The 27,726-nt window shown below is 38.0% G+C and overlaps 1 protein-coding gene across 3 annotated transcripts in view; it reads left to right on the forward strand.

Moving 5' to 3' along the window:
• The window catches only part of LOC139415092 (TNNI3 interacting kinase), a 56,598-nt gene that overhangs the window by 261 nt on the left and 28,611 nt on the right, over positions 1-27,726 (forward strand). For 2 of the 3 annotated variants that reach the window (XM_071162903.1, XM_071162912.1), the window contains exons 2-13: positions 452-560; positions 957-1,042; positions 4,103-4,200; positions 4,760-4,870; positions 5,045-5,143; positions 8,821-8,959; positions 9,423-9,567; positions 10,410-10,514; positions 10,599-10,693; positions 11,169-11,318; positions 26,119-26,205; positions 26,877-26,933. In XM_071162903.1, coding sequence (XP_071019004.1) covers positions 452-560; positions 957-1,042; positions 4,103-4,200; positions 4,760-4,870; positions 5,045-5,143; positions 8,821-8,959; positions 9,423-9,567; positions 10,410-10,514; positions 10,599-10,693; positions 11,169-11,318; positions 26,119-26,205; positions 26,877-26,933 — 1,281 coding nt within the window. The remainder of the gene's footprint in view (positions 1-451; positions 561-956; positions 1,043-4,102; positions 4,201-4,759; positions 4,871-5,044; positions 5,144-8,820; positions 8,960-9,422; positions 9,568-10,409; positions 10,515-10,598; positions 10,694-11,168; positions 11,319-26,118; positions 26,206-26,876; positions 26,934-27,726) is intronic. The other variant, XM_071162919.1, reaches the window with a different exon arrangement.

Below are 27,726 nucleotides of genomic sequence, written 5' to 3' on the forward strand. Positions count from 1 at the left end.
AGGGTGGTAGTAAATTTTGCTGCCATTTTTTTTTTTACCTTCAATTCTTCCTTTGGTAATTAAACTAGGATATAGAAAACTTACATTATTTAACATTGGGTAGCCTAGTGGTTAGAGCGTTGGACTAGTAACCAGAAAGTTGCAAGTTCAAACCCCCGAGCTGACAAGGTCTGTCGTTCTGCCCCTGAACAGGCAGTTAACCCACTGTTCCTAGGCCGTCATTGAAAATAAGAATTTGTTCTTAACTGACTTGCCTAGTTAAATAAAATTGGAAAATACAAGTGACGGGAAATGCATTCTATAGATGTACTAAATCCCTTTCAGGTTGTAAACTATGGAAAGTGTTTCAGCTTTTTAAAATGAAAGTACCTCAGTCACATCACAATCAGGCTAATAGCTCACTAAATTATGCTATGTCTATGCTAACACTGGGCTAACTCCCTTTCTGAAGATGAGTGGAAGAAGAAGGTGAGTGAGTCATACTCTGTGATCATCGAGAGGCTGGAGGATGACCTACGCATCAAAGACAGCGAACTGACAGACCTCAAACAGGTCTTCAGGTAACAGAGACCCTCTGTGATAAAAGCGATACATTTATTCTCTATTCAGTCTTTCACATATAACATCATAACATGCCAAACATTTTATGATAATGACTTCAGGTAACATTAGCTCTCTGTGAAAGTGATGCATTCATCCCTATTCAGTCTTTCACATGTCAGGATATGACATCACAGAAATGTTATGATTGTGACTCATGCCCAGTCTCCATATACATGTCATAGTTCTAGACAATGTCTTCTGGGTTGATTATTGCTGTTGGTATATGTTATATTAAATGCATTATACGTTTTACATCAGTGTTCTAATTATGGTGTGAAGTACAGAGTAATAACTATTGTAATTACACATTTTTACACTCAACTTACATTTGTATTTGTATTTGGATAACTCAGCTCTGATGAAGCTTTCCAGAAAGTGAACTTGAATTACCGGACAGAGAGCGGACTGTCCCTGTTGCATCTCTGCTGCATGTGTGGCGGTATGTACGATTATTACTATTAATAACCTCTTACCAAAACATTACACTGTTACATATGCTGCTGCACTCTTGGCTTGATGCCCATGGGCTCATTAACTTTGATTGTGCTCCAGTGTTTTTTTTTTTAGCCTGGTCCCAGATCTGTTTATGCTGTCTAACCAGCAATATAAACTGGGTGGTTCGAGCCCTGAATGCAGATTAGCTGAAAGCCGTGGTATATGAGACCGTATACCGCGGGTATGACAAAACATGTATTTTTACTGTCCTAATTCTGTAACCAGTTTATAATAGCAATAAGGCACCTCGGGGGTTTGTGGTATGTGGCCATATACCACACCCCCTCGGGCCTTATTACTTAACAGTACCAGTCAAAGGTTTGGACACACCTACTCATTCAAGGGTTTTTCTTTATTTTTACTATTTTCTACATTGTAGAATAATAGTGAAGACATCACAACTATGAAATAACACATGGAATCATATAGTAACCGAAAAAGCGTTAAACGAATCAAAATATATTTTACATTTGCGATTCTTCAAAGTAGATGACAGCTTTGCACACTCTTGGCATTCTCTAAACCAGCTTCACCTGGAATGCTTTTCCAACAGTCTTGAAGGAGTTCCCACATATGCTGAGCACTTGTTGTCTGCTTTTCCTTCACTTTGCAGTCCGTCTCATCCCAAACCATCTCAATTGGGTTGTGTTTGGGTGATTGTAGAGGCCAGGTCATCTGATGCAGCACTCCATCACTCTCTTTCTTGGTCAAATAGCCCTTACACAGCCTGGAGGTGTGTTGTGTCATTGTCCTGTTGAAAAACAAATGATAGTTACCTAGCCACAAACCAGATGAGATGGCATATCGCTGCAGAATGCTGTGGTAGCCATGCTGGTTGAGTGTGCCTTGAATTCTAAATAAATCACTGACAGTCTCACCAGCAAAGCACCCCCACACCATCACACCTCCTCAATGCTTCACGGTGGGAACCACACATACAGAGATCATCCGTTCACCTACTCTGCGTCTCAAAAAGACACAGCGGTTGGAACCAAAAATCTCAAATTTGGACTCATCAGACCAAAGGACAGATTTCCACTGTCTAATGTACATTGCTCGTGTTTCTTGGCACAAGCAAGTCTCTTCTTCTTTTTGGTGTCCTTTAGTAGTGGTTTCTTTGCAGCAATTCGATCATGAAGGCCTGATTCATGCAGTCTCCTTTCCTGTGGCGGTACTCATGATAGCCAGTTTCATCATAGAGCTTGATGGTTTTTGCGACTGCACTTGGAAGAAAGGTTCAAAGTTCTTGAAATGTTCCGCATTGCCTGACCTTCATGTCTTAAAGTAATGATGGACTGTTGTTTCTCTTTGCTTATTTGAGCTGTTCTTGACACAATATGGACTTGGTCTTTTACCAAATAGGGCTATCTTCTGTATACCACTCCTACCTTGTCACAACACAACTGATTGGCTCAAACACATTAAGAAGGATAACAATTCCACAAACTAACCTTTAACAAGCCACACCTGTTAATTGAAATGCATTCCTGGTGACTACCTCATGAATCTGGTTGAGAGTATGCCAAGAGTGTTTAAAGCTGTCATCAAGGCAAAGGGTAGCTACTTTGGACAACACCTTTTTGGTTACCACATGATTCCATATGTGTATTTCATAGTTTTGATGTCTTCACTATTATTCTACAATGTATAAAAAAATAAAAAATAAAGAAAAACCCTTGAATGAGTAGGTGTGTCCAAACTTTTGATTGGTACTGTAGATCTGGGAACAGACAATATAGGATCTAGATAATTTTTCTAACCTCTGAATTACAACCAAATTATGAGTGTACTATAATTTACTATATAACTACTATATTACGTATTGGATCACACAAAAATGTAACTTTTACATTACCATGTAGTTTATCAATAAAATGGTCTGATGGTGATGTGGATATACTCGGTATACATATACAAAAACAAATAAATGATTTCACTCCAATACATTTTTATAGAAAGTTAGCAAAAATAGATAAGATCTTGCTACCATGGAAAGGAAAATGCTTTTATATTTGTGGAAAAATCTGATAAACTCTTTGGTCATATCTCAGTTTACCTATTTGTTTTTGGGCTTGCCCACACCTAGCGAACATTTTTTTTTTTAAATATTAGAGAAAAAAATATGACATTTTATTGGAACGGCAAGCCAGATAAAATTAAACGGGCCTATTTATGTAACGAAGATGACTTCGGAGGGCAGAAATGATAAAATATTAGAGCATTAGATCTCTCACTAAAGGCTTCAGTCATACAAAAGTTATACTTAAATACAAACTGGTTCTCTAGCAAATTAGTTAGAACGTCTCACCCTATGTTTAAGAAAGGCCTTTTTCACTTTATTCAGATTACAACCGCTCAGTTTCTGTAAGAGGAATGTGGAAGGGGGAAAATGTAAGGAAGTTGTCTGTCTGCCCTGCATTAAAACCTAAATTAGTTAAAGAAAATTGTGATGAATAAAAACTATTCCAGTTTCATTTAAGGATTTAAAAAAATTTGATGGGAGGGGTTGAGCCCCAAAAATGTGAGGGATTGGAAGTGATGCAGACAATTTGTCACGTTCTGACCTTAGTTCCTTTGATTTGATTTATTTGATTTAGTTGTCTCTGATTGAGAATCATACCTAGGTAGCCTTTTCCCACTTGTGTTTGGTGGGTGTTTATTTTCTGTGTCTGTGTGTTCCACACGGAACTGTTTCCGTTGGTTATTTCACGTGGCGTTTATTGTTTTGTTTCAGTGTTCGCTTGGTTTAATAAAGAGCATGAACACGTACCACGCTGCGCATTGGTCCTCCGATCCTTACTACTCCTCCTCGTCAGAGGACAGCCGTTACACAATTACATTGATAGAAGCCAATGAAATATTAAAATATTGAAATATTAAAGCTGATCTACCCCCTAAAAAATGAAATATATATATTTAAAAAATAAAATAATAATAATAATGAAAACATAGATAATATACCACAGACAGATCTGATGCGAGGCTAGTATATTGTTTTCTCCAGGGAATAAAGTCCACATAAGGACTCTGATGCTGAAAGGCCTACGTCCATCCAGGCTTACCAGGAATGGGTTCACTGCTCTACACCTGGCTGTCTATAAGGTGAGAGAATGGTTAGACACCGGTTGCCTTCATGCCTTCATCTGAAGACAGTGTTATTGATATAGTTATAAAGATATGTGTGTTTCCATAGTGAGTAGGTTACTGATTATTTTGTGAATGCTTCTATCGATTGTCCTTTTATGTTAAATGAGATGGAGACATTCCATGGTTTCACCAGATGGTGGAGTGCAAGTCACATCACAAAGCACACATTGTTCTATGAACAGTGGGATATGTCCTGTTTTGCTCTCATACTAAGGACTAGAGAGAGTTCATCTAGTTCTGAGGCACACAGTATCAGTATTACACATTTGTCTATTTGAGATCTGGGCTTAATCAAGATGTTGATAACTTGGGGTGAACGTCATCTGTATCTTCCCTGATTCCTTACCTCCTCAAAATGCCTGAAGAGAAGGTCAAACAGGAGGAAGCTTAGCTTCCCCAATGGTTTTTAGGGAGAGGACACAAGGAATAAAGGAAGTACAATTTAAATTCTCCTCAAGTGTGATGTTAAAGTGAAAACAAACCTGTGATTGACAGTAGTTGTGTGTCCTCCCAGGACAATGCGGAGCTGGTGACGGCAATGCTCCACGGAGGGGCAGACATCCAGCAGGTTGGGTACGGTGCCCTCACAGCCCTGCATATCGCCACCATCGCTGGGCACCATGAGGTGGGCACGGCCCCTGTTCATACCAGTCTCAGACATTACTTCACATTCTGTACAGTACTATTCATATTTAGGAATAGTTCTGCTGGTGTCGGCAACAATGGGTGTTCCAACAACAGATTTTGTGATATGATAATAATATGTCCTGTAATGTAGCTTACATCTTGTCATTCTTAGGCAGTGGATATCCTTCTCCAGCATGGAGCCTATGTCAACGTCCAGGATGCTGTCTTCTTTACTCCTCTGCATATTGCTGCTTACTATGGCCATGACCAGGTAATGGTTTAAACATTGTGTCCTAATATAACAGTGTCGGTAGCTTCATCCAAGATATCCCTCTTTACCTTCTGCCAAGCAATGGATGTGTTGAAATCTGTTCATTCCCTTTTCTTGATACCGGGGATGTAGGCTATGTCCCAAAATGGCATCCTTTTGCTTTCATAGTGCACTACTTTTGACCAGAGCCCTATGGGCTATAAGGAAAAGAGTGACATTTAGGACTTATCTGTACAGTGTCTATTACAGTTATCCCCCAGGCTCAGTTCCCACTTCCCTGTCAAGTTTGTCTCAAGTGGGTCTCTCTAAACTCTGCTCCCATCACGTGACAAAAACAACGAGTTGCCTCTGCTCTGTTAGTAGAGGAACGCGCAGTAATGCCCCGGACCAGAGCTAGGTCTCTCCAAAATACACTTGAGTATCTTACCCAGTTATTCTCTGATGATATCATTTTGCTCTTTTGTAGCTTTGGCAAGTATGTGTGTGTTTTCTATCCCAGTTCGCTCCTCTACCTGTAGGTTTTACAGATGCTCACCAGCCCGTGGCTGCAAACCTTCTAATTTTGTGTACCCTCCATGCACAACCAATGAATTCCTAGTCTCCGGCAGCGTTTGGAACTGACGATCTGCAGTCTCTAAGGCTGAGTTTATCTCCCTACAATTTTGGGCCCTGACAGAAACATGGATTACACCAGAGAACACTGCTACTCCAGCTGCTACCTCGTCCTCTGACTATGTGTTCTCTCATAGTCCAAAAGCATCTGGTCGTCGCAGTAGTGGCACAGAGCTACTAATTTCTCCTAAGTGGAGATGTTCTCTTTTCCCCCTATCTCACCCGTCTATCTCCTCACTTGAATTCAATGCTGTCACTGTCACTTGTCCAATCAAGTTTAACATTGTTGTCATATATCACCCACCAGGTGCTGTTGGAGAGTTCCTCAATGAGCTTGACACCTTGATAAGCTAATTTCCCGACCATGGCTCACCACTCATCGTACTGTGCGACTTTAACCCCGCAACACCTGACTTCAATTAATTTCTTTCCCCCTCTTTCATTCCACTCCTTTCCTCTTTCGATCTCAGCCTTTCCCAGTCATCCTCCCATTCACAAGACAAACAGACTAATCTCACTGCACCCCCCTGCAGGTTTCTGGTCACTACTATTCTCTCCCTCTCTCCTCCAACACTACCCACTCAGCCCCTATTCAGATGGTCATGCACTGCCTCAATCTTCGTTCTCTCTCCCACTACTCTCTTCTCTTCTATCATATTTTCTCTTCCTTCTCTCCTGCTAAATCCTTCTCCCTCCTGTCAAATGACTCTGACTCTGCCTCTTTGACCCTACTCTCCTCCTTTTCCGCCTACTTTGACTCCCACTGTCCACTTTCCTCCCGGCCGGCTCAACCTTCCCCTTCCACTCTGTGGCTGAGTGACTAACTGTGTGCTAACAGAACAGTGTGTGCTAACAGAAATGGAAGAAAACTACATTTTCGGAGGACCTGTCATCCACTCCCTTCACTTCTACCTTCTCTTCGTCTGTATCCACACTTTCTATCACTCTAAATTTCAAGCTTCTACCTACAACCCTGGGAAACTCCTCTCCACTTTCTCCTCCCTCCTTAATCCTTTGATGACATCTGCTTGTCATTCCCTCAGCCTATTGAGTCCACTGGTCCTAATCAGAACTAAGCTACACATTGATCTCTTTCTTCCCTCTCTCTCCAGATGAAATCCTGCCCACTTGACCCCATCCCATCCTCCCTTCTCCAGACTATCTCTGGAGGCCTTCTCACTTCCCTCATCACATCAACTCATCCCTTCCACTGGCTATGTCCCCTATGACTTAAAGATGGCCAGAGTTGCTTCCCTCCTCAAGAAACCAACAGTCGACTCATCTGATGTCAAAAACTACAGACCAGTATCTCTTCTTTCTTATCTTTCCAAAACACTTGAGTGTGCTGTCTCTGACCAACTCTCTCGTTATCTCTCTCAGAACGATCTTCAAAACCCTAACCAGTCAGGCTTCAATGCGGCTCACTCAACTAAGACCACTCTCCTCTGTGTCACAGAGGCTCTCCGAAATGTCACTGGTTTGAATCCCAGAGCCAACAAGGCAGTTAACCCCCAACAACAACTGCTCCCTGTGCGCCGTTGACGTGGACCTTTGATTCAGGCAGCCCGCCACATCTCTCTGATTCAGAAGGGTTGGGTTAAAAGCGGAAGACACATTTCGGGTTGAATACAGACAGTTGCGTAACTGGCTTTCCCTTACCTTACCTATCCGCTGCCTTCGAGACCGTGAACCATCAGATACTCCTCTACCACCCTCTCAGGGTTGGATAACCTCTGCATTCCTGGATTGCATCCTTCCTGGCAGGTCGCTCCTACAAGGTGGTGTGGAGAGGGTCTGTGTCTGCACCACGTCATCTCACTAATGGTGTCCCCCAAGGCTCGCTTCTAGGCCCTCTCCTCCTTTCTCTTTACAAATCACTCGGCTCTGTCACTTGGCTTGGATCTTCACATGGTCTCTCCTATCATTGCTATTTGGATGACACTCAACTACTCTTCTCTTTCCCTTGACACCCAGATGGCGACACATCTCTGCATGCCTGGCAGATATCTCAGCTTGGACGCTGGCCCACCACCTCAAGCTCGACCTCCACAAAACTGAGCTGCGCTTCCTACCGGGGAAGGCCTGCCCACTCCAAAACCTCTCCATCATGGTTGACCACTCCATGCTGTCCCTCTTCCAGAGTGCAAATGTGACCTGTTTCAGGAAACTAGGTGTATGTCGCAAGTCACGGCTTCAGAAGAGAGCCATTTGAACTTTTTAAAATTTGTTTTTATCAAAATGCGTTTTGTTTGGCAGAAATTCCTTCTGGAACATGTGAACTTTCATGTGCCTTAAAACAAAGTGTTAATTTATGAGCCTTGTTGGCAAAGCCACATAAAAAGACAGCAACCTTCCCACTAGCCATGATTGGCTGAGATAATGAGTGGGCTGGATATACCAAAAAAGGAGTTCGGATTGGTCTGCCATATAGAATGCTTCTGTCTATTTGAACTGGTGAGTCTGTGTTGGTAATCCTGTCAAACGCGTCTTTTTTATGTATCGTGTAGTGGTGCTGCATAAGTGTCTCTCTCCACTTTCTGGAGGATCGAGTTTTGAAATCAGTGGAATTAGAATATAATAGCTAAAGAGAGGGAGAAAACACCTGTCTCCGGATTACATCTTCAAACTAAGGGCAACCCTGGCATGACATCTGTGACAGGGAGTCCATCATGCATGATCATGCACAATTTCAAATTGTTCTACATAAGACTGAATCCAGGTTGTGAGTCACAAATAACCTCGGTGTGACCCTGGACAACACCCTGTCGTTCTCAGCAAACATCAAAACAGGTTCATGCTCTACAACATTCGTAGAGTATGACCTTTCCTCACACAGGAAGTGGCATAGGTCCTAATCCAGGAACTTTGCATTTCCCGTCTAGACTACTGCAATTCTCTGTTGGCTGGGCTCCCTGCTTGTGCCATCAAATCTCTGCAACTTATCCGCAGCCCGCCACGATTGTGATGTGTTGTTGTCTCACCTAGCTATCTTAAGGTGAATGCACTAATTGTAAGTCATTCTGGATAAGCGTGTCTGCTAAATGTTTAAAATGTAAATCTCTCAGGTGGCTAAGCTGTTGTTGAAGTTTGGGGCGGATGTAAATGTGAGTGGGGAGGTGGGAGACAGACCGTTACACCTGGCAGCCGCCAAGGGCTTCCTCAGCGTCGTAAAACTGCTGCTGGCAGAGGGGAGCAAGACTGAAGGTGAGAGTTAGTGCAGTAGGTCTGGGTACATGCTTGAGTTTCACCGTGTCTGTAAACATGCTCTCAATACAATCCACAGTTCAGGTGATATACTGTTTATCTTGATGGGACATGCGCTTGAGTGGGGAACATTATGATGTAACTGCATAGTGGACCTGATGTTCATTATGGTTTACCGGTACTGACCATCATGTTTATCTACAAGTCACACAACGACTCTGGATTTATTCATGGATCCAGCAAAGTGTTCAAAGTTGTAAATGGTTTTAGTAAGGAAATTACTGGCTTATTTAAAGTTGTAAATGGTTTTAGTAAGGAAATTACTAGCTTATTTAAAGTTGTAAATGGTTTTAGTAAGGAAATTACTGGCTTATTTAAAGTTGTAAATGGTTTTAGTAAGACAATTACTGGCTTATTTAAAGTTGCCCAATCAGAAAACAACTCAGTCCTTCTTCCTCCACAGTGAATGCTCAGGACAATGAGGACCACGTCCCACTCCACTTCTGTGCCCGTTTCGGCCACCATGAAGTGGTCCACTTCCTGTTGCAGGGCAACTTTGAGCTACAGCCTCACTCCGTCAACATCTACGGAGACACCCCTCTCCACCTGTGAGTTAACTAATGATGCAGTATATCATAATGATAAGAACATCTGGGGTGAAACCATTTAGAGTACAACACGGGGGAAATAGACAGAGAATGATTTCACTGGCTCATTTCAGTACCCTCTGAGGAGTTCAGCAGCAGATTGAACTCTACTGGGGATGTATGTATCAAGTGTCTCAGAGTTGGATGGCTGATCTAGAATCTGCCCCTGCCATCTATGTAACCAGTATTCATTGTGATCTAAACTGAAAGTCAAAACTGATCCTAAATCAGTGCTCCTACTCCGAGACACTTGATCACGGGATTTACGTGATCCACACACACCAACACAGTCATGAAGAAGGCACGACAATGCCTCTTCACCCCCAGGAGGCAGAAAAATGTTGGCATGGGCCCGCAGATAAGACTTCTAAATAGATGAGTCCACAAAATAGCTACCCTGACAATCGACATTGACCCTCTTTTGCAGTAACTCTTTTGACTCATCGCATACACTACTGCTACTGTTAATGATATATCTTGTTGTTTAGTCACTTTACCCCTGCCCATATCTACCTCATACCCCTGGACATCAACTTGGTACTGGTTCCCGTGTATATAGCAAAGTTATCTTTACTCATTGTGTATTTTTTCTTTGTGTTATTATTTTTTCTATATTTTTCTCTCTGCATTGTTGGGAAGGGCATTTCACTGTTAGTCTACACCTGTTATTTACAAAGCATGTGATAAATAAAGTGTGATTTGATTTGATACATATGGCCCCTGGTCTTCTTCACTGAGACTGATTAAAGCTACTATGATCTCCTTATGTGTCTAGCTGTATCTGCAACTGACGTGTTCCACAGGGCCTGCTACAATGGAAAGTTTGAGGTGGTGAAGGAGATAGTGCAGCTGTCAGGCACAGAGAGTCTGTCCAAGGAGAACATATTTAGCGAGACCGCCTTTCACAGGTAATAACCCTAGTGTAACCCTATGAGTTACCTTCTCCATCTGTACTGGTCCAAGAAAACAGCAGTCTCTACCTCTCTCCACAGTGCCTGCACCTATGGGAAGAGTCTGGAGATGGTCAAGTTCCTGCTTGGTCAGAACGCCATGAGCATCAACCATCAGGGCAGAGACGGACACACAGGTGGCTATGTCTCCTCGTTACCTAACCTAAGGCCAGGAGGTTTTCGCTTGCCAGGTCACGCGATCAGAACAATATCTTGACCCTAATCTTAAAGTATGACTGAGGCCAGGAGTTTTTGTTGACCAGAACTGAAGAGGAAAAGCTCTTTGCCCTACAAATAACATCTAAACCACCCCGAGAGCACTTAATAAGATCTAGTTCCAATTCAAATTTGTTTTGCAGCAATAGTCAAATATAAAAAACGACCTTGACGATTGGCAAGGACTTCTAAACCATCCGAAAGCACTCAATAAGTTGAAGTTCCATCTTTGTTATCCCAGAGGGGAATAAGTTTTGCAACAATAGTCATACATAAAAAACGACTTTGACAATTGGCAAAGACTTCAACACAAATAAGGTCCATATTAATGGAAGTACAGCGGTTGATCTGACTGCTTAGGCTAATAACCTATGAACCCTGTCACTATCTCTGTAGGTCTGCACAGTGCATGTTTCCACGGCCACATACGTCTGGTCCAGTTCCTATTGGACAGCGGGGCTGACATGAACCTGGTGGCCTGTGACCCCAGCCGGTCCAGTGGGGAGAAGGAGGAGCAGACCTGCCTCATGTGGGCCTATGAGAAAGGTTAGTCAGTGATGGACACATGGGTCTGTCCGATTTTGTAATTAGTGCTGAGATTATAACATTTTTACTAGATCTCTTTTTCACAGATGATTGACTTTCCTTGAACTGTGAGGAGGATGGTTTGTAACTTTCAGAGATTTGACTAGGAAACCTTGACAGTACTGTACAGTGAGGGAAAAAAGTATTTGATCCCCTGCTGATTTTGTACGTTTGCCTACTGACAAAAATTATCAGTCTATAATTTTAATGGTAGGTTTATTTGAACAGTGAGGGACAGAATAACAACCAAAAAATCCAGAAAAATGCATGTCAAAAATGTTATAAATTGATTTGCATTTTAATGAGGGAAATAAGTATTTGACCCCTCTGCAAAACCTTTGTTGGCAATCACAGAGGTCAGACGTTTCTTGTAGTTGGCCACCAGGTTTGCACACATCTCAGGAGGGATTTTGTCCCACTCCTCTTTGCAGATCTTCTCCAAGTCATTGAGGTTTCGAGGCTGACGTTTGGCAACTCGAACCTTCAGCTCCTTCTACAGATTTTCTATGGGATTAAGGTTTGGAGACTGTCTAGGCCACTCCAGGACCTTAATGTGCTTCTTCTTGAGCCTTGTTGCCTTGGCCGTGTGTTTTGGGTCATTGTCATGCTGGAATACCCATCCACAACCCATTTTCAATGCCATGGCTGAGGGAAGGAGGTTCTCACCCAAGATTTGATGGTACATGGCCCCGTCCATTCTTCCTTTGATACAGTGAAGTTGTCCTGTCTCCTTAGCAGAAAAACACCCCCAAAGCATGTTTCCACCTCCATTTTTGACAGTGGGGATGGTGTTCTTGGGGTCATAGGCAGCATTCCTCCTCCTCCAAACACAGCGAGTTGAGTTGATGCTTAAGAGCTCCATTTTGGTCTCCTCTGACCACAACACTTTCACCCAGTTGTCCTCTGAATCATTGGCAAACTTCAGACGGGCATGTATATGTGCTTTCTTGAGCAGGGGGACCTTGCGGGCCCTGCAGGACTTCAGTCCTTCACGGTGTAGTATGTTACCAATTGTTTTCTTGGTGACTATGGTCCCAGCTGCCTTGAGATCATTGACAAGATCCTCCCGTGTAGTTCTGGGCTGATTCCTCACCGTTCTCATGATCATTGCAACTCCACGAGGTGAAATCTTACATGGAGCCCCAGGCCGAGGGAGATTGACAGTTCTTTTGTGTTTCTTCCATTTGAGAATAATCACACCAACTGTTGTCACCTTCTCACCAAGCTGCTTGGCGATGGTCTTGTAGCCCATTCCAGCCTTGTGTAGGTCTACAATCTTGTCCCTGACATCCTTGGAGAGCTCTTTGGTCTTGGCCATGGTGTAGAGTTTGGAATCTGATTGATTGATTGCTTCTGTGGACAGGTGTCTTTTATACAGGTAACAAACTGAGATTAGGAGCACTCCCTTTAAGAGTGTGCTCCTAATCTTAGCTCTTTACCTGTATAAAAGACACCTGGGAGCCAGAAATCTTTCTGATTGAGAGGGGGTCAAATACTTGTTTCACTCATTAAAATGCAAATCATTTTATAACACTTTTGACATGCGTTTTTCTGGATTTTTTTGTTGTTATTCTGTCTCTCACTGTTCAAATAAACCTACCATTAAAATTATAGATGGATCATTTCTTTGTCAGTGGGCAAATGTACAAAATCAGCAGGGGATCAAATAGTTTTTCCCCTCACTGTACACTGAGTAACTGTTTGTAATTGATTTTACTCCCCACACTGTCACCCTGCCCCTGTCTCAGTAAGAATAAATAGTGAGAGTATAAGTAATAGTAGTGACTGTGTACTACATCGTGGTAGTAAAATCAAATCAAATCAAATGTATTTGTCACATACACATGGTTAGCAGGTGTTAATGCAAGTTTAGTGAAATGCTTGTGCTTCTAGTTCCGACCATGCAGTAATATCTAACAAGTAATATAACCTAACAATTTCACAACAAGTAGTGACTGTAGTAGTAGTAGTAGTATTAGTAGTCGTTGGCATACATGTAGTAGTGACTGTACCATTACCCAATAGTAGTCAGTAGGGAACCATCAGGGCCCTCTACGCCCTCAGGGTAGATACAAATCTGTGTATATTTTTATATATTATAATTTGTAATTTTCTTTTCATTGATTTAATATTTTTTTGCCTTAATTGTAATGATCTTCCTATTGAATTTCTTCAGTTTGTGTTGGGAAAAGAAGGGTTAATATCCAAGAGAAAAAAATATCCAATCTGAATTTTTCTTTGGTAGTCTCTTGATAGAAATAATCTAGCTGGGCTCAACACTCATTGACTAGGCGCTCAGGCTTTGAATAGACATTGACATTGACTTGATTAGAGCAGCATTTTGGAATGACAGTAGAATCAACCAATCACAAATAGTTTTGTAATAGGTGGGACAATTGTATGATGCCTAAGCATACGTCACTAATTCAGAGCCAATAGCAAGCCTTATCTTGTTTTGTCACGCTTGAGCCTAGCTAGCTGAGTGTATGTAACGATGGCGATGGCAACTGCAGAGAGAGTAATCGAGGACATTACCTGATTTGGTACAAAGAGAAAATTGTTTTGAAAGGCATTTTCAATAAAACATTTTTTTTTAACCTTAACTAGGCAAGTCAGTTAAGAACAAATTCTTATTTTCAATGTCGGCCTAGGAACAGTGGGTTAACTGCCTGTTCAGGGGCAGAATGGCAGATTTGTACCTTGTCGGCTCGGGGATTTGAACTTGGTTACTAGTCCAACGCTCTAATCACTAGGCTACCCTGCCGCCCCATTATTATGCGCACTATCCGTGGAAAACCGTCTGTGAGCTGACAAAAAAGCTTTACTGTTGGAATTGCCTACTCTTCAGCACTGATAATACTATAGCTCAACCTGGATAACTGGTTTCAAAGATTTAGCCTGTTAGACAAAGTCAGCACTTCGACTCCAAAACTCAACTTCACACCTGCGAGCTACAGTGAGTTTAAACCATTTGGGGAAACAAGAGTAGACCTTCTTCTCAACAAGCAGCGGCGCAATGAGACACTTGCTCACAATGATAAAGTCAGGCACAACAGGGAGATTCATATGGTTGTGTTTTTAGGCAAGCAAGATTTAGCATTCAGTGGACATGATGAGGGTAAGGAATCAGCTAATAAGGGAAACTTCTTGGAAATACTGGATTTTTTGGTATGTATGGCAGATTGTTAAACTGCAATTTGGCTATAGCTACCGTGTTCACAGGCACTTCCAGCAAAATCCAAAATGATCTGATACATGCAGTCGCGAATGTAATGACAGATGTCATGAAGGAGGAATTTAAAAAAAAACTCCTTAGCAACCATCATGGTTGACGAGACGACAGACATCAGCAATGAAGCCCAAATGTCTTATGTGTTGCGTTACTCAAACGATGCTGGTGAGAAGGAAAGGTTTGGTAAATTGGAGGATGTAACTGAGGATAAACTGGCAGAAGCGGATGCTGCCCGAATTATCAGCTTTTTAGAGGAGTGTGACTGCACAGCCAAAGTTGTGGCACAGTGTTACGATGGGGCCACAGTGATGGCCTCTTCTATAAATGGAGTACAAGCCAAGGTGAAAGGAACTATCCCGCAAACTCTGGTGATGTCACAAGGTGCTGGTTTACTAAAAGAATGCAAGATTTTTGTAGTAGTAGTAATCATACATTGTAGTAGTAGTAGTATTCATACATGTAGTAGTAGTATTCATGCATGTAGTAGTAGTAATCATACATGTAGTAGTAGTAATCATACATGTAGTAGTAGTAATCATACATGTAGTAGTAGTAATCATACATGTAGTAGAAGTAGTAGTAGTAGTAGTAATCATACATGTAGTGGTAGTAGTAGTAGTAGTAGTAGTAGTAGTAGTAGTGGTAGGTAGTAGTAGTAGTAGTAGTAGTAGTGGTAGGTAGTAGTAGTAATACATGTAGTAGTAGTAGTAGTAATCATACATACAGTAGTAATAGTCATACATGTAGTAGTAGTAGTCATAAATACAGTAGTAGTAGTAGTCATACATGTAGTAGTAGTAATCATACATGTAGTAGTAGTAATCATACATGTAGTAGTAGTAATCATACATGTAGTAGTAGTAGTAGTAGTAGTAGTAATCATACATGTAGTGGTAGTAGTAGTAGTAGTAGTAGTAGTAGTAGTAGTAGTAGTGGTAGGTAGTAGTAGTAGTAGTAGTAGTGGTAGGTAGTAGTAGTAATACATGTAGTAGTAGTAGTAGTAATCATACATACAGTAGTAATAGTCATACATGTAGTAGTAGTAGTCATATATACAGTATTAGTAGTCATACATGTAGTAGTAGTGGTTGTAGTAATCATACATGCAGTAGTAGTAGTCATACATGTAGTAGTAGTAATCATACATGTAGTAGTAGTAGTCATACATGTAGTAGTAGTAATCATACATACAGTAGTAGTAGTCATACACGTAGTAGTAGGGGTTGTAGTAATCATACATGTAGTAGTAGTAGTAGTCATACATGTAGTAGTAGTGGTTGTAGTAGTCATACATACAGTAGTAGTAGTCATACATGTAGTAGTAGTGGTTGTAGTAATCATACATGTAGTAGTAGTATTCATACATGTAGTAGTAGTAGTAGTAGTAGTAGTAATCATACATGTAGTGGTAGTAGTAGTAGTAGTAGTAGTAGTAGTAGTGGTAGGTAGTAGTAGTAGTAGTGGTAGGTAGTAGTAGTAATACATGTAGTAGTAGTAGTAGTAGTAATCATACATACAGTAGTAATAGTCATACATGTAGTAGTAGTAATCATACATGTAGTAGTAGTAATCATACATGTAGTAGAAGTAGTAGTAGTAGTAGTAATCATACATGTAGTGGTAGTAGTAGTAGTAGTAGTAGTAGTAGTAGTGGTAGGTAGTAGTAGTAGTAGTAGTAGTAGTGGTAGGTAGTAGTAGTAATACATGTAGTAGTAGTAGTAGTAATCATACATACAGTAGTAATAGTCATACATGTAGTAGTAGTAGTCATAAATACAGTAGTAGTAGTAGTCATACATGTAGTAGTAGTACTCATACATGTAGTAGTAGTAATCATACATGTAGTAGTAGTAATCATACATGTAGTAGTAGTAGTAGTAGTAGTAGTAATCATACATGTAGTGGTAGTAGTAGTAGTAGTAGTAGTAGTAGTAGTAGTAGTGGTAGGTAGTAGTAGTAGTAGTAGTAGTGGTAGGTAGTAGTAGTAATACATGTAGTAGTAGTAGTAGTAATCATACATACAGTAGTAATAGTCATACATGTAGTAGTAGTAGTCATATATACAGTATTAGTAGTCATACATGTAGTAGTAGTGGTTGTAGTAATCATACATGCAGTAGTAGTAGTCATACATGTAGTAGTAGTAATCATACATGTAGTAGTAGTAGTCATACATGTAGTAGTAGTAATCATACATACAGTAGTAGTAGTCATACACGTAGTAGTAGGGGTTGTAGTAATCATACATGTAGTAGTAGTAGTAGTCATACATGTAGTAGTAGTGGTTGTAGTAGTCATACATACAGTAGTAGTAGTCATACATGTAGTAGTAGTGGTTGTAGTAATCATACATGTAGTAGTAGTATTCATACATGTAGTAGTAGTAGTAGTAGTAGTAGTAATCATACATGTAGTGGTAGTAGTAGTAGTAGTAGTAGTAGTAGTAGTGGTAGGTAGTAGTAGTAGTAGTGGTAGGTAGTAGTAGTAATACATGTAGTAGTAGTAGTAGTAGTAATCATACATACAGTAGTAATAGTCATACATGTAGTAGTAGTAGTCATACATACAGTAGTAGTAGTCATACATGTAGTAGTAGTGGTTGTAGTAATCATACATGTAGTAGTAGTAGTCATACATGTAGTAGTAGTAATCATACATGTAGTAGTAGTAGTCATACATGTAGTAGTAGTAATCATACATACAGTAGTAGTAGTCATACACGTAGTAGTAGGGGTTGTAGTAATCATACATGTAGTAGTAGTAGTCATACATGTAGTAGTAGTGGTTGTAGTAATCATACATGTGGTAGTAGTAGTGATACATGTAGTAGTAGTAATCATACATGTAGTAGTAGTAATCATACATGTAGTAGTAGTGGTTGTAGTAATCATACATGTAGCAGTAGTAATCATACATGTAGTAGTAGTCATACATGTAGTAGTAGTAATCATACATACAGTAGTAGTAGTCATACATGTAGTAGTAGTAATCATACATACAGTAGTAATCATACATTGTAGTAGTAGTAGTATTCATAGATGTAGTAGTAGTATTCATACATGTAGTAGTAGTAATCATACATGTAGTAGTAGTAATCATACACGTAGTAGTAGTAATCATACATGTAGTAGTAGTAATCATACATGTAGTAGTAGTAGTAGTAGTAGTAGTAATCATACATGTAGTAGTAGTAGTAGTAGTAGTAGTAGTAATCATACATGTAGTGGTAGTAGTAGTAGTAGTAGTGGTAGGTAGTAGTAGTAGTGGTAGGTAGAAGTAGTAGTAGTCATACATACAGTAGTAATAGTCATACATGTAGTAGTAGTAGTCATACATACAGTAGTAGTAGTCATACATGTAGTAGTAGTGGTTGTAGTAATCATACATGTAGTAGTAGTAATCACACATACAGTAGTAGTAGTCATACACGTAGTCGTAGGGGTTGTAGTAATCATACATGTAGTAGTAGTAGTAGTCATACATGTAGTAGTAGTGGTTGTAGTAGTCATACATGTAGTAGTAGTAGTCATACATGTAGTAGTAGTAATCATACATACAGTAGTAGTAGTCATACATGTAGTAGTAGTGGTTGTAGTAATCATACATGTAGCAATAGTAATCATGCATGTAGTAGTAGTAATCATACATACAGTAGTAGTAGTCATACATGTAGTAGTAGTAATCATACATACAGTAGTAATTATACATGTAGTAGTAGTAATCATACATACAGTAGTAGTAGTCATACATGTAGTAGTAGTAATCATACATACAGTAGTAATCATACATGTAGTAGTAGTAGTAGTCATACATGTAGTAGTAATCATATATGTAGTAGTAGTAATCATACATACAGTAATAGTAGTCATACATGTAGTAGTAGTGGTTGTAGTAGTCATACATGTAGTAGTAGTAGTCAAACATGTAGTAGTAGTAGTCATACATGTAGTAGTAGTAATCATACATGTAGTAGTAGTCATACATACATGTAGTAGTAGTAGTCATACATACAGTAGTAATCATACATGTAGTAGTAGTAGTAATCATACATGTAGTAGTAGTAATCATACATGTAGTAGTAGTCATACATGTAGTAGTAGTAATCATACATGTAGTAGTAGTAATCATACATGTAGTAGTAGCAGTCATTCATGTAGTAGTAGTAATCATACATGTAGTAGTAGTAATCATACATGTAGTAGTAGTAGTAGTAGTAGTCATACATGTAGTAGTAGTAATCATACATGTAGTAGTAGTAATCATACATGTAGTAGTAGTAGTCATACATGTAGTAGAAGTAGTAGTATTCATACATGTAGTAGTAGTAATCATACATGTAGTAGTAGTCATACATGTAGTAGTAGTAGTCATACATGTAGTAGTAGTAATCATACATGTAGTAGTAGTAATCATACATGTAGTAGTAGTAATCATACATGTAGTAGTAGTAGTCATACATGTAGTAGTAGTAATCATACATGTAGTAGTAGTAATCATACATGTAGTAGTAGTAGTAGTAGTCATACATGTGGTAGTAGTAATCATACATGTAGTAGTAGTAATCATACATGTAGTAGTAGTAATCATACATGTAGTAGTAGTAGTCATACATGTAGTAGAAGTAGTAGTATTCATACATGTAGTAGTAGTAGTAAGCATACATGTAATAGTAGTAGTAGTAGTCATACATGTAGTAGTAGTAAGCATACATGTAGTAGCATTAATCATACATGTAGTAGTAGTAATCACACATGTAGTAGTAGAAGTAGTATTCACACATGTAGTAGCAGTAATCATACATGTAGTAGTAGTAGTACTCATACATGTAGTAGTAGTAATCATACATGTAGTAGGAGTAATCATACATGTAGTAGTAGTAGTAGTAGTATTCATACATGTAGTAGTAGTAATCATACATGTAGTAGTAGTAGTAGTAGTACTTATACATGTAGTAGTAGTAATCATACATGTAGTAGTAGTATTCATTCATACATGTAGTAGTAGTAATCTTACATGTAGTAGTAGTAGTAGTAGTAGTCATACATGTAGTAGTAGTCATACATGTAGTAGTAGTAATCATACAAGTAGTAGTAGTAGTAATCATACATGTAATAGTAGTAGTAGTAGTCATACATGTAGTAGTAGTAGTCATACATGTAGTAGTAGTAATCATACATGTAGTAGTAGTAATCATACATGTAGTAGTAGTAGTCATACATGTAGTAGTAGTAGTAGTATTCATACATGCAGTAGTAGTAATCATACATGTAGTAGTAGTAATCATACATGTAGTAGTGGTAATCATACATGTAGTAGTAGTAATCACCCATGTAGTAGTAGAAGTAGTAGTAGTCATACATGTAGTAGTAGTAGTAGTATTATTCATTCATACATGTAGTAGTAGTAATCACACATGTAGTAGTAGTAGTAGTAGTAGTAGTAGTAGTAGTAGTAGTAGTCATACATGTAGTAGTAGTAGTCATACATGTAGTAGTAGTAGTCATACATGTAGTAGTAGTAATCATACATGTAGTAATAGTAGTAGTTGTAGTAGTCATACATGTAGTAGTAGTAATCATACATGTAGTAGTAGTAGTAGTAGTCATACATGTAGTAGTAGTAGTAGTCATACATGTAGTAGTTGTAATCATACATGTAGTAGTAGTAGTCATACATACAGTAGTAATCATACATGTAGTAGTAGTAGTCATACATGTAGTAGTAGTAGTCATACATGTAGTAGTAGTAGTAGTAGTAGTAGTAGTAGTAGTAGTCATACATGTGGTAGTAGTAGTAATCATACATGTAGTAGTAGTAGTCATACATGTAGTAGTAGTAGAATTAGTAGTCATACATGTAGTAGTAGTCATACATGTAGTAGTAGTAATCATACATGTAGTAGTAGTAGTAATCATACATGTAATAGTAGTAGTAGTAGTCATACATGTAGTAGTATTAATCATACATGTAGTAGTAGTAATCATACATGTAGTAATAGTAGTCATACATGTAGTAGTAGTAGTAGTATTCATACATGCAGTAGTAGTAATCATACATGTAGTAGTAGTAATCATACATGTAGTAGTGGTAATCATACATGTAGTAGTAGTAATCACACATGTAGTAGTAGATGTAGTAGTAGTCATACATGTAGTAGTAGTAATCATACATGTAGTAGTAGTAGTAGTATTATTCATTCATACATGTAGTAGTAGTAATCACACATGTAGTAGTAGTAGTAGTAGTCATACATGTAGTAGTAGTAGTCATACATGTAGTAGTAGTAGTCATACATGTAGTAGTAGTAATCATACATGTAGTAATAGTAGTAGTTGTAGTAGTCATACATGTAGTAGTAGTAATCATACATGTAGTAGTAGTAGTAGTAGTCATACATGTAGTAGTAGTAGTAGTCATACATGTAGTAGTTGTAATCATACATGTAGTAGTAGTAGTCATACATACAGTAGTAATCATACATGTAGTAGTAGTAGTCATACATGTAGTAGTAGTAGTCATACATGTAGTAGTAGGAGTAGTAGTAGTAGTAGTCATACATGTAGTCGTAGTAGTCATACATGTAGTAGTAGTAGTCATACATGTAGTAGTAGTAGTCATACATGTAGTAGTAGTAGTCATACATGTAGTAGTAGTAGTAGTCATACATGTAGTAGTAGTAATCATATATGTAGTAGTATTAGTCATACATTTAGTAGTAGTAGTCATACATGTAGTAGTAGTCATACATGTAGTAGTAGTAGTCATACATGTGGTAGTAGTAGTCATACATGTAGAAGTAGTAATCATACATGTAGTAGTAGTAATCATACATGTAGTAGTAGTAGTAGTAGTAGTCATACATGTGGTAGTAGTAATCATACATGTAGTAGTAGTAATCATACATGTAGTAGTAGTAATCATACATGTAGTAGTAGTAGTCATACATGTAGTAGAAGTAGTAGTATTCATACAAGTAGTAGTAGTAGTAAGCATACATGTAATAGTAGTAGTAGTAGTCATACATGTGGTAGTAGTAATCATACATGTAGTAGTAGTAATCATACATGTAGTGGTAGTAATCATACATGTAGTAGTAGTAATCACACATGTAGTAGTAGAAGTAGTATTCACACATGTAGTAGCAGTAATCATACATGTAGTAGTAGTAGTACTCATACATGTAGTAGTAGTAATCATACATGTAGTAGTAGTAATCATACATGTAGTAGTAGTAGTAGTAGTATTCATACATGTAGTAGTAGTAATCATACATGTAGTAGTAGTATTCATTCATACATGTAGTAGTAGTAATCATACATGTAGTAGTAGTAGTAGTAGTAGTCATACATGTAGTAGTAGTCATACATGTAGTAGTAGTAATCATACATGTAGTAGTAGTAGTAATCATACATGTAATAGTAGTAGTAGTAGTCATACATGTAGTAGTAGTAATCATACATGTAGTAGTAGTAATCATACATGTAGTAGTAGTAGTCATACATGTAGTAGTAGTAGTAGTATTCATACATGCAGTAGTAGTAATCATACATGTAGTAGTAGTAATCATACATGTAGTAGTGGTAATCATACATGTAGTAGTAGTAATCACACATGTAGTAGTAGAAGTAGTAGTAGTCATACATGTAGTAGTAGTAGTAGTATTATTCATTCATACATGTAATAGTAGTAATCACACATGTAGTAGTAGTAGTAGTAGTAGTAGTAGTAGTAGTAGTAGTCATACATGTAGTAGTAGTAGTCATACATGTAGTAGTAGTAGTCATACATGTAGTAGTAGTAATCATACATGTAGTAATAGTAGTAGTTGTAGTAGTCATACATGTAGTAGTAGTAATCATACATGTAGTAGTAGTAGTAGTAGTCATACATGTAGTAGTTGTAATCATACATGTAGTAGTAGTAGTCATACATACAGTAGTAATCATACATGTAGTAGTAGTAGTCATACATGTAGTAGTAGTAGTCATACATGTAGTAGTAGTAGTCATACATGTAGTAGTAGTAGTAGTAGTAGTAGTAGTAGTAGTAGTAGTAGTAGTAGTCATACATGTGGTAGTAGTAGTAATCATACATGTAGTAGTAGTAGTCATACATGTAGTAGTAGTAGTAGTAGTAGTCATACATGTAGTAGTAGTCATACATGTAGTAGTAGTAATCATACATGTAGTAGTAGTAGTAATCATACATGTAATAGTAGTAGTAGTAGTCATACATGTAGTAGTAGTAATCATACATGTAGTAGTAATCATACATGTAGTAGTAGTAGTCATACATGTAGTAGTAGTAGTAGTATTCATACATGCAGTAGTAGTAATCATACATGTAGTAGTAGTAATCATACATGTAGTAGTGGTAATCATACATGTAGTAGTAGTAATCACACATGTAGTAGTAGATGTAGTAGTTGTCATACATGTAGTAGTAGTAATCATACATGTAGTAGTAGTAGTAGTAGTATTATTCATTCATACATGTAGTAGTAGTAATCACACATGTAGTAGTAGTAGTAGTAGTCATACATGTAGTAGTAGTAGTCATACATGTAGTAGTAGTAGTCATACATGTAGTAGTAGTAATCATACATGTAGTAATAATAGTAGTTGTAGTAGTCATACATGTAGTAGTAGTAATCATACATGTAGTAGTAGTAGTAGTAGTCATACATGTAGTAGTAGTAGTAGTCATACATGTAGTAGTTGTAATCATACATGTAGTAGTAGTAGTCATACATACAGTAGTAATCATACATGTAGTAGTAGTAGTAGTCATACATGTAGTAGTAGTAGTCATACATGTAGTAGTAGGAGTAGTAGTAGTAGTAGTAGTAGTAGTAGTCATACATGTGGTAGTAGTAGTAATCATACATGTAGTAGTAGTAGTCATACATGTAGTAGTAGTAGTCATACATGTGGTAGTAGTGGTAGTAGTAGTAGTAATCATACATGTAGTAGTAGTAGTAGTAGTAGTAGTAGTAATCATACATGTAGTGGTAGTAGTAGTAGTAGTAGTGGTAGGTAGTAGTAGTAGTGGTAGGTAGAAGTAGTAGTAGTCATACATACAGTAGTAATAGTCATACATGTAGTAGTTGTAATCATACATGTAGTAGTAGTAGTCATACATACAGTAGTAATCATACATGTAGTAGTAGTAGTCATACATGTAGTAGTAGTAGTCATACATGTAGTAGTAGTAGTCATACATGTAGTAGTAGTAGTAGTAGTAGTAGTAGTAGTAGTAGTAGTCATACATGTGGTAGTAGTAGTAATCATACATGTAGTAGTAGTAGTCATACATGTAGTAGTAGTAGTAGTAGTAGTCATACATGTAGTAGTAGTCATACATGTAGTAGTAGTAATCATACATGTAGTAGTAGTAGTAATCATACATGTAATAGTAGTAGTAGTAGTCATACATGTAGTAGTAGTAATCATACATGTAGTAGTAATCATACATGTAGTAGTAGTAGTCATACATGTAGTAGTAGTAGTAGTATTCATACATGCAGTAGTAGTAATCATACATGTAGTAGTAGTAATCATACATGTAGTAGTGGTAATCATACATGTAGTAGTAGTAATCACACATGTAGTAGTAGATGTAGTAGTTGTCATACATGTAGTAGTAGTAATCATACATGTAGTAGTAGTAGTAGTAGTATTATTCATTCATACATGTAGTAGTAGTAATCACACATGTAGTAGTAGTAGTAGTAGTCATACATGTAGTAGTAGTAGTCATACATGTAGTAGTAGTAGTCATACATGTAGTAGTAGTAATCATACATGTAGTAATAATAGTAGTTGTAGTAGTCATACATGTAGTAGTAGTAATCATACATGTAGTAGTAGTAGTAGTAGTCATACATGTAGTAGTAGTAGTAGTCATACATGTAGTAGTTGTAATCATACATGTAGTAGTAGTAGTCATACATACAGTAGTAATCATACATGTAGTAGTAGTAGTCATACATGTAGTAGTAGTAGTCATACATGTAGTAGTAGGAGTAGTAGTAGTAGTAGTAGTAGTAGTAGTCATACATGTGGTAGTAGTAGTAATCATACATGTAGTAGTAGTAGTCATACATGTAGTAGTAGTAGTCATACATGTGGTAGTAGTGGTAGTAGTAGTAGGAATCATACATGTAGTGGTAGTAGTAGTAGTAGTAGTAGTAGTAGTAGTAGTAGTAGTGGTAGTAGTGGAAGGTAGTAGTAGTAGTAGCAGTAGTCATACATGTAGTAGTAGTAGTAGTAATCATACATACAGTAGTAATAGTCATACATACAGTATAAGTAATCATATATACAGTAGTAGTAGTAATCATACATGTAGTAGTAGTAGTCATACATGTAGTAGTAGTAGTCATACATGTAGTAGTCGTAGTCATACATGTAGTAGTAGTAGTCATACATGTAGTAGTAGTAGTCATACATGTAGTAGTAGTAGTAGTCATACATGTAGTAGTAGTAGTAATCATACATGTAGTAGTAGTAGTAGTAGTCATACATGTAGTAGTAGTAGTAGTAGTCATACATGTCGTAGTAGTAGTAGTCATACATGTAGTAGTAGTAGTAGTCATACATGTAGTAGTAGTAGTAGTCATACATTTAGTAGTAGTAGTAATCATACATGTAGTAGTAGTAGTAATCATACATGTAGTAGTAGTAGTAGTCATACATGTAGTCGTAGTAGTCATACATGTAGTAGTAGTAGTCATACATGTAGTAGTAGTAGTCATACATGTAGTAGTAGTAGTCATACATGTAGTAGTAGTAATCATACATGTAGTAGTATTAGTCATACATGTAGTAGTAGTAGTCATACATGTAGTAGTAGTCATACATGTAGTAGTAGTAGTCATACATGTGGTAGTAGTAGTCATACATGTAGTAGTAGTAGTAGTAGTAGTCATACATGTAGTAGTAGTAGTCATACATGTGGTAGTAGTAGTCATACATGTAGTAGTAGTAGTCATACATGTAGTAGTAGTAGTCATACATGTAGTAGTCATACGGGGCGGCAGGGTAGCCTAGTGGTTAGAGCATTGGACTAGTAACCGAAAGGTTGCAAGTTCAAATCCCCGAGCTGACAAAGGTACAAAGTCTGTTGTTCTGCCCCTGAACAGGCAGTTAACCCACTGTTCCTAGGCCGTCATTGAAAATAAGAATTTGTTCTTAACTGACTTGCCTAGTAAAATAAAGGTAAAAAAAAAAAAAAAAAAAAAATGTAGTAGTAGTAGTAATCATACATGTAGTAGTAGTAGTAATCATACATGTAGTAGTAGTAGTAGTAAACATATATGTAGTAGTAGTAGTAATCATACATACAGTAGTAGTAGTCATACATGTGGTAGTAGTAGTAGTAGACACTGCAGTAGTAGCACTACTAATGGTGACTTTGGTAGATGGGTATAATGCGGTAATAATGGGTTTGTTTATAGTGAATGCCACCGTAACAACCCTTTCTGTATATCCCTGTATCTGTGACCCTGTCCCGGTGTCCCTACCCCAGGTCATGATACCATCGTCACTCTGCTCAAACACTACAAGCGTCCCCTGGATGACTCCCCATGTAACGAGTACTCTCAGCCTGGCGGAGGTGAGTGGGAGAGGAGGGGATCACTGGTGCACTTTGACTTCAAGGCCCTAACATCTAGGGCCATCTCATAGGGTGAATCTGAATTGTATTTGCTTGATTCCTCATGTTCTCTACACTTACCGCCTTCTCAAAATGCATTGGAGGAAAAGGTCAGAGGGGAGGAACCTCTGATATTCTTCTCCAATACATTTTAAGGAGCCAAGGAGAGAGGATGTAAGGAATTATGACAATTGAGAGAACTAATATTCTCTTTTCGATGCTATACTGTATGTCTTTGCTATGCTATATAATGTACATCAAATGCTATGTATCTTTAGGAGAGGCCAACAAAGGAGAGGATGTTGACTATAAACATTAGTAATGTTCAAAGATAACACCTCACCAAGATGATAGAATACAACACAAGTAAATGTTATTTTCAAAAAATGAATAAATAATAGGTCTACAAAGGAGATAATGTTGACTATTAATGAACATGTGTAATGTTCAAAGTGCAAGATAACACCTGACCAAGATGATAGAATACACCAAGATGATAGAATACACCAAGATGGCTGAATATATACAACAATGTACAATGTAATGTGATAATCTAAAAAATAAAGAATAAAGATTGAGCAGAAACATGGGCCATTTTCTTCATCCTGTTTATCTTGTCACGACTCTTTCAGATGGGTCCTACGTGTCTGTGCCGTCCCCCCTGGGCAAGATCAAAAGCATGACCAAAGGTACTGGAGTAAAGTGAAGCACATGACACGCTGTATCCTGCATCATCCAAGCAACACTTCACATCACTGTCAGCTGACAGTGACATGCTCACTGGTTACTGTTGCTATGGGACATATTAGAGTTTGTCTCCTATATGTGATTATATGGTAATCGACAATAGCAAACAACAGGCCAATGTAAAAAATAAATAAAATAACAACAACAAAAAGAGAGAAAAAAGCTCACTGGTTACTGTTGCTATGTGACTCAGGTAGGGCTGACCCCATTTAGTCGACTGGTCAATTGTTTGGTGGATAGGCTGTCGGTCGACCAAGATTTTTTTAGTAGACTAAATGGGGTTAGCAAAAAATAAATAATAATAATATTGTGTACAAGACACCTGTCTGATTGGCGCCTGTCTGAGTGGACTGATCCATTGTGGAGGCCATGGGGATGGCACAGTCCATCACTCTGTCAAGTGCTGCTGGAATTCTATATGGTTATATTACATAAGAACAATGACTCAACACTAAGAAAAATTATATTATTTTATAACAAATGCGCTTTCTCCCGCATTGGATAGTGATCGCTGTCCGCGGTTCAGAAACACATCAGTGCGCTGTTGAATTTCCGCCTTTTTCTAGACTACGTTGCTATGTGCAAAGTTAACCAGAACTAAACAATTCCGCAAATTCATTTGTTTTTAATCTTTGCTTTACTGTGATAAAGGCTTAACACTTTTTCCCATTAGAACAGCCTCTCTAGTATTAATTATAATTATTTCATGTTTTTTAAGCTGTTCAAAATTGTCAG

Source organism: Oncorhynchus clarkii, chromosome 1, assembly GCF_045791955.1.
Source record: "Oncorhynchus clarkii lewisi isolate Uvic-CL-2024 chromosome 1, UVic_Ocla_1.0, whole genome shotgun sequence".
NCBI classification, from domain to species: domain Eukaryota; kingdom Metazoa; phylum Chordata; class Actinopteri; order Salmoniformes; family Salmonidae; genus Oncorhynchus; species Oncorhynchus clarkii.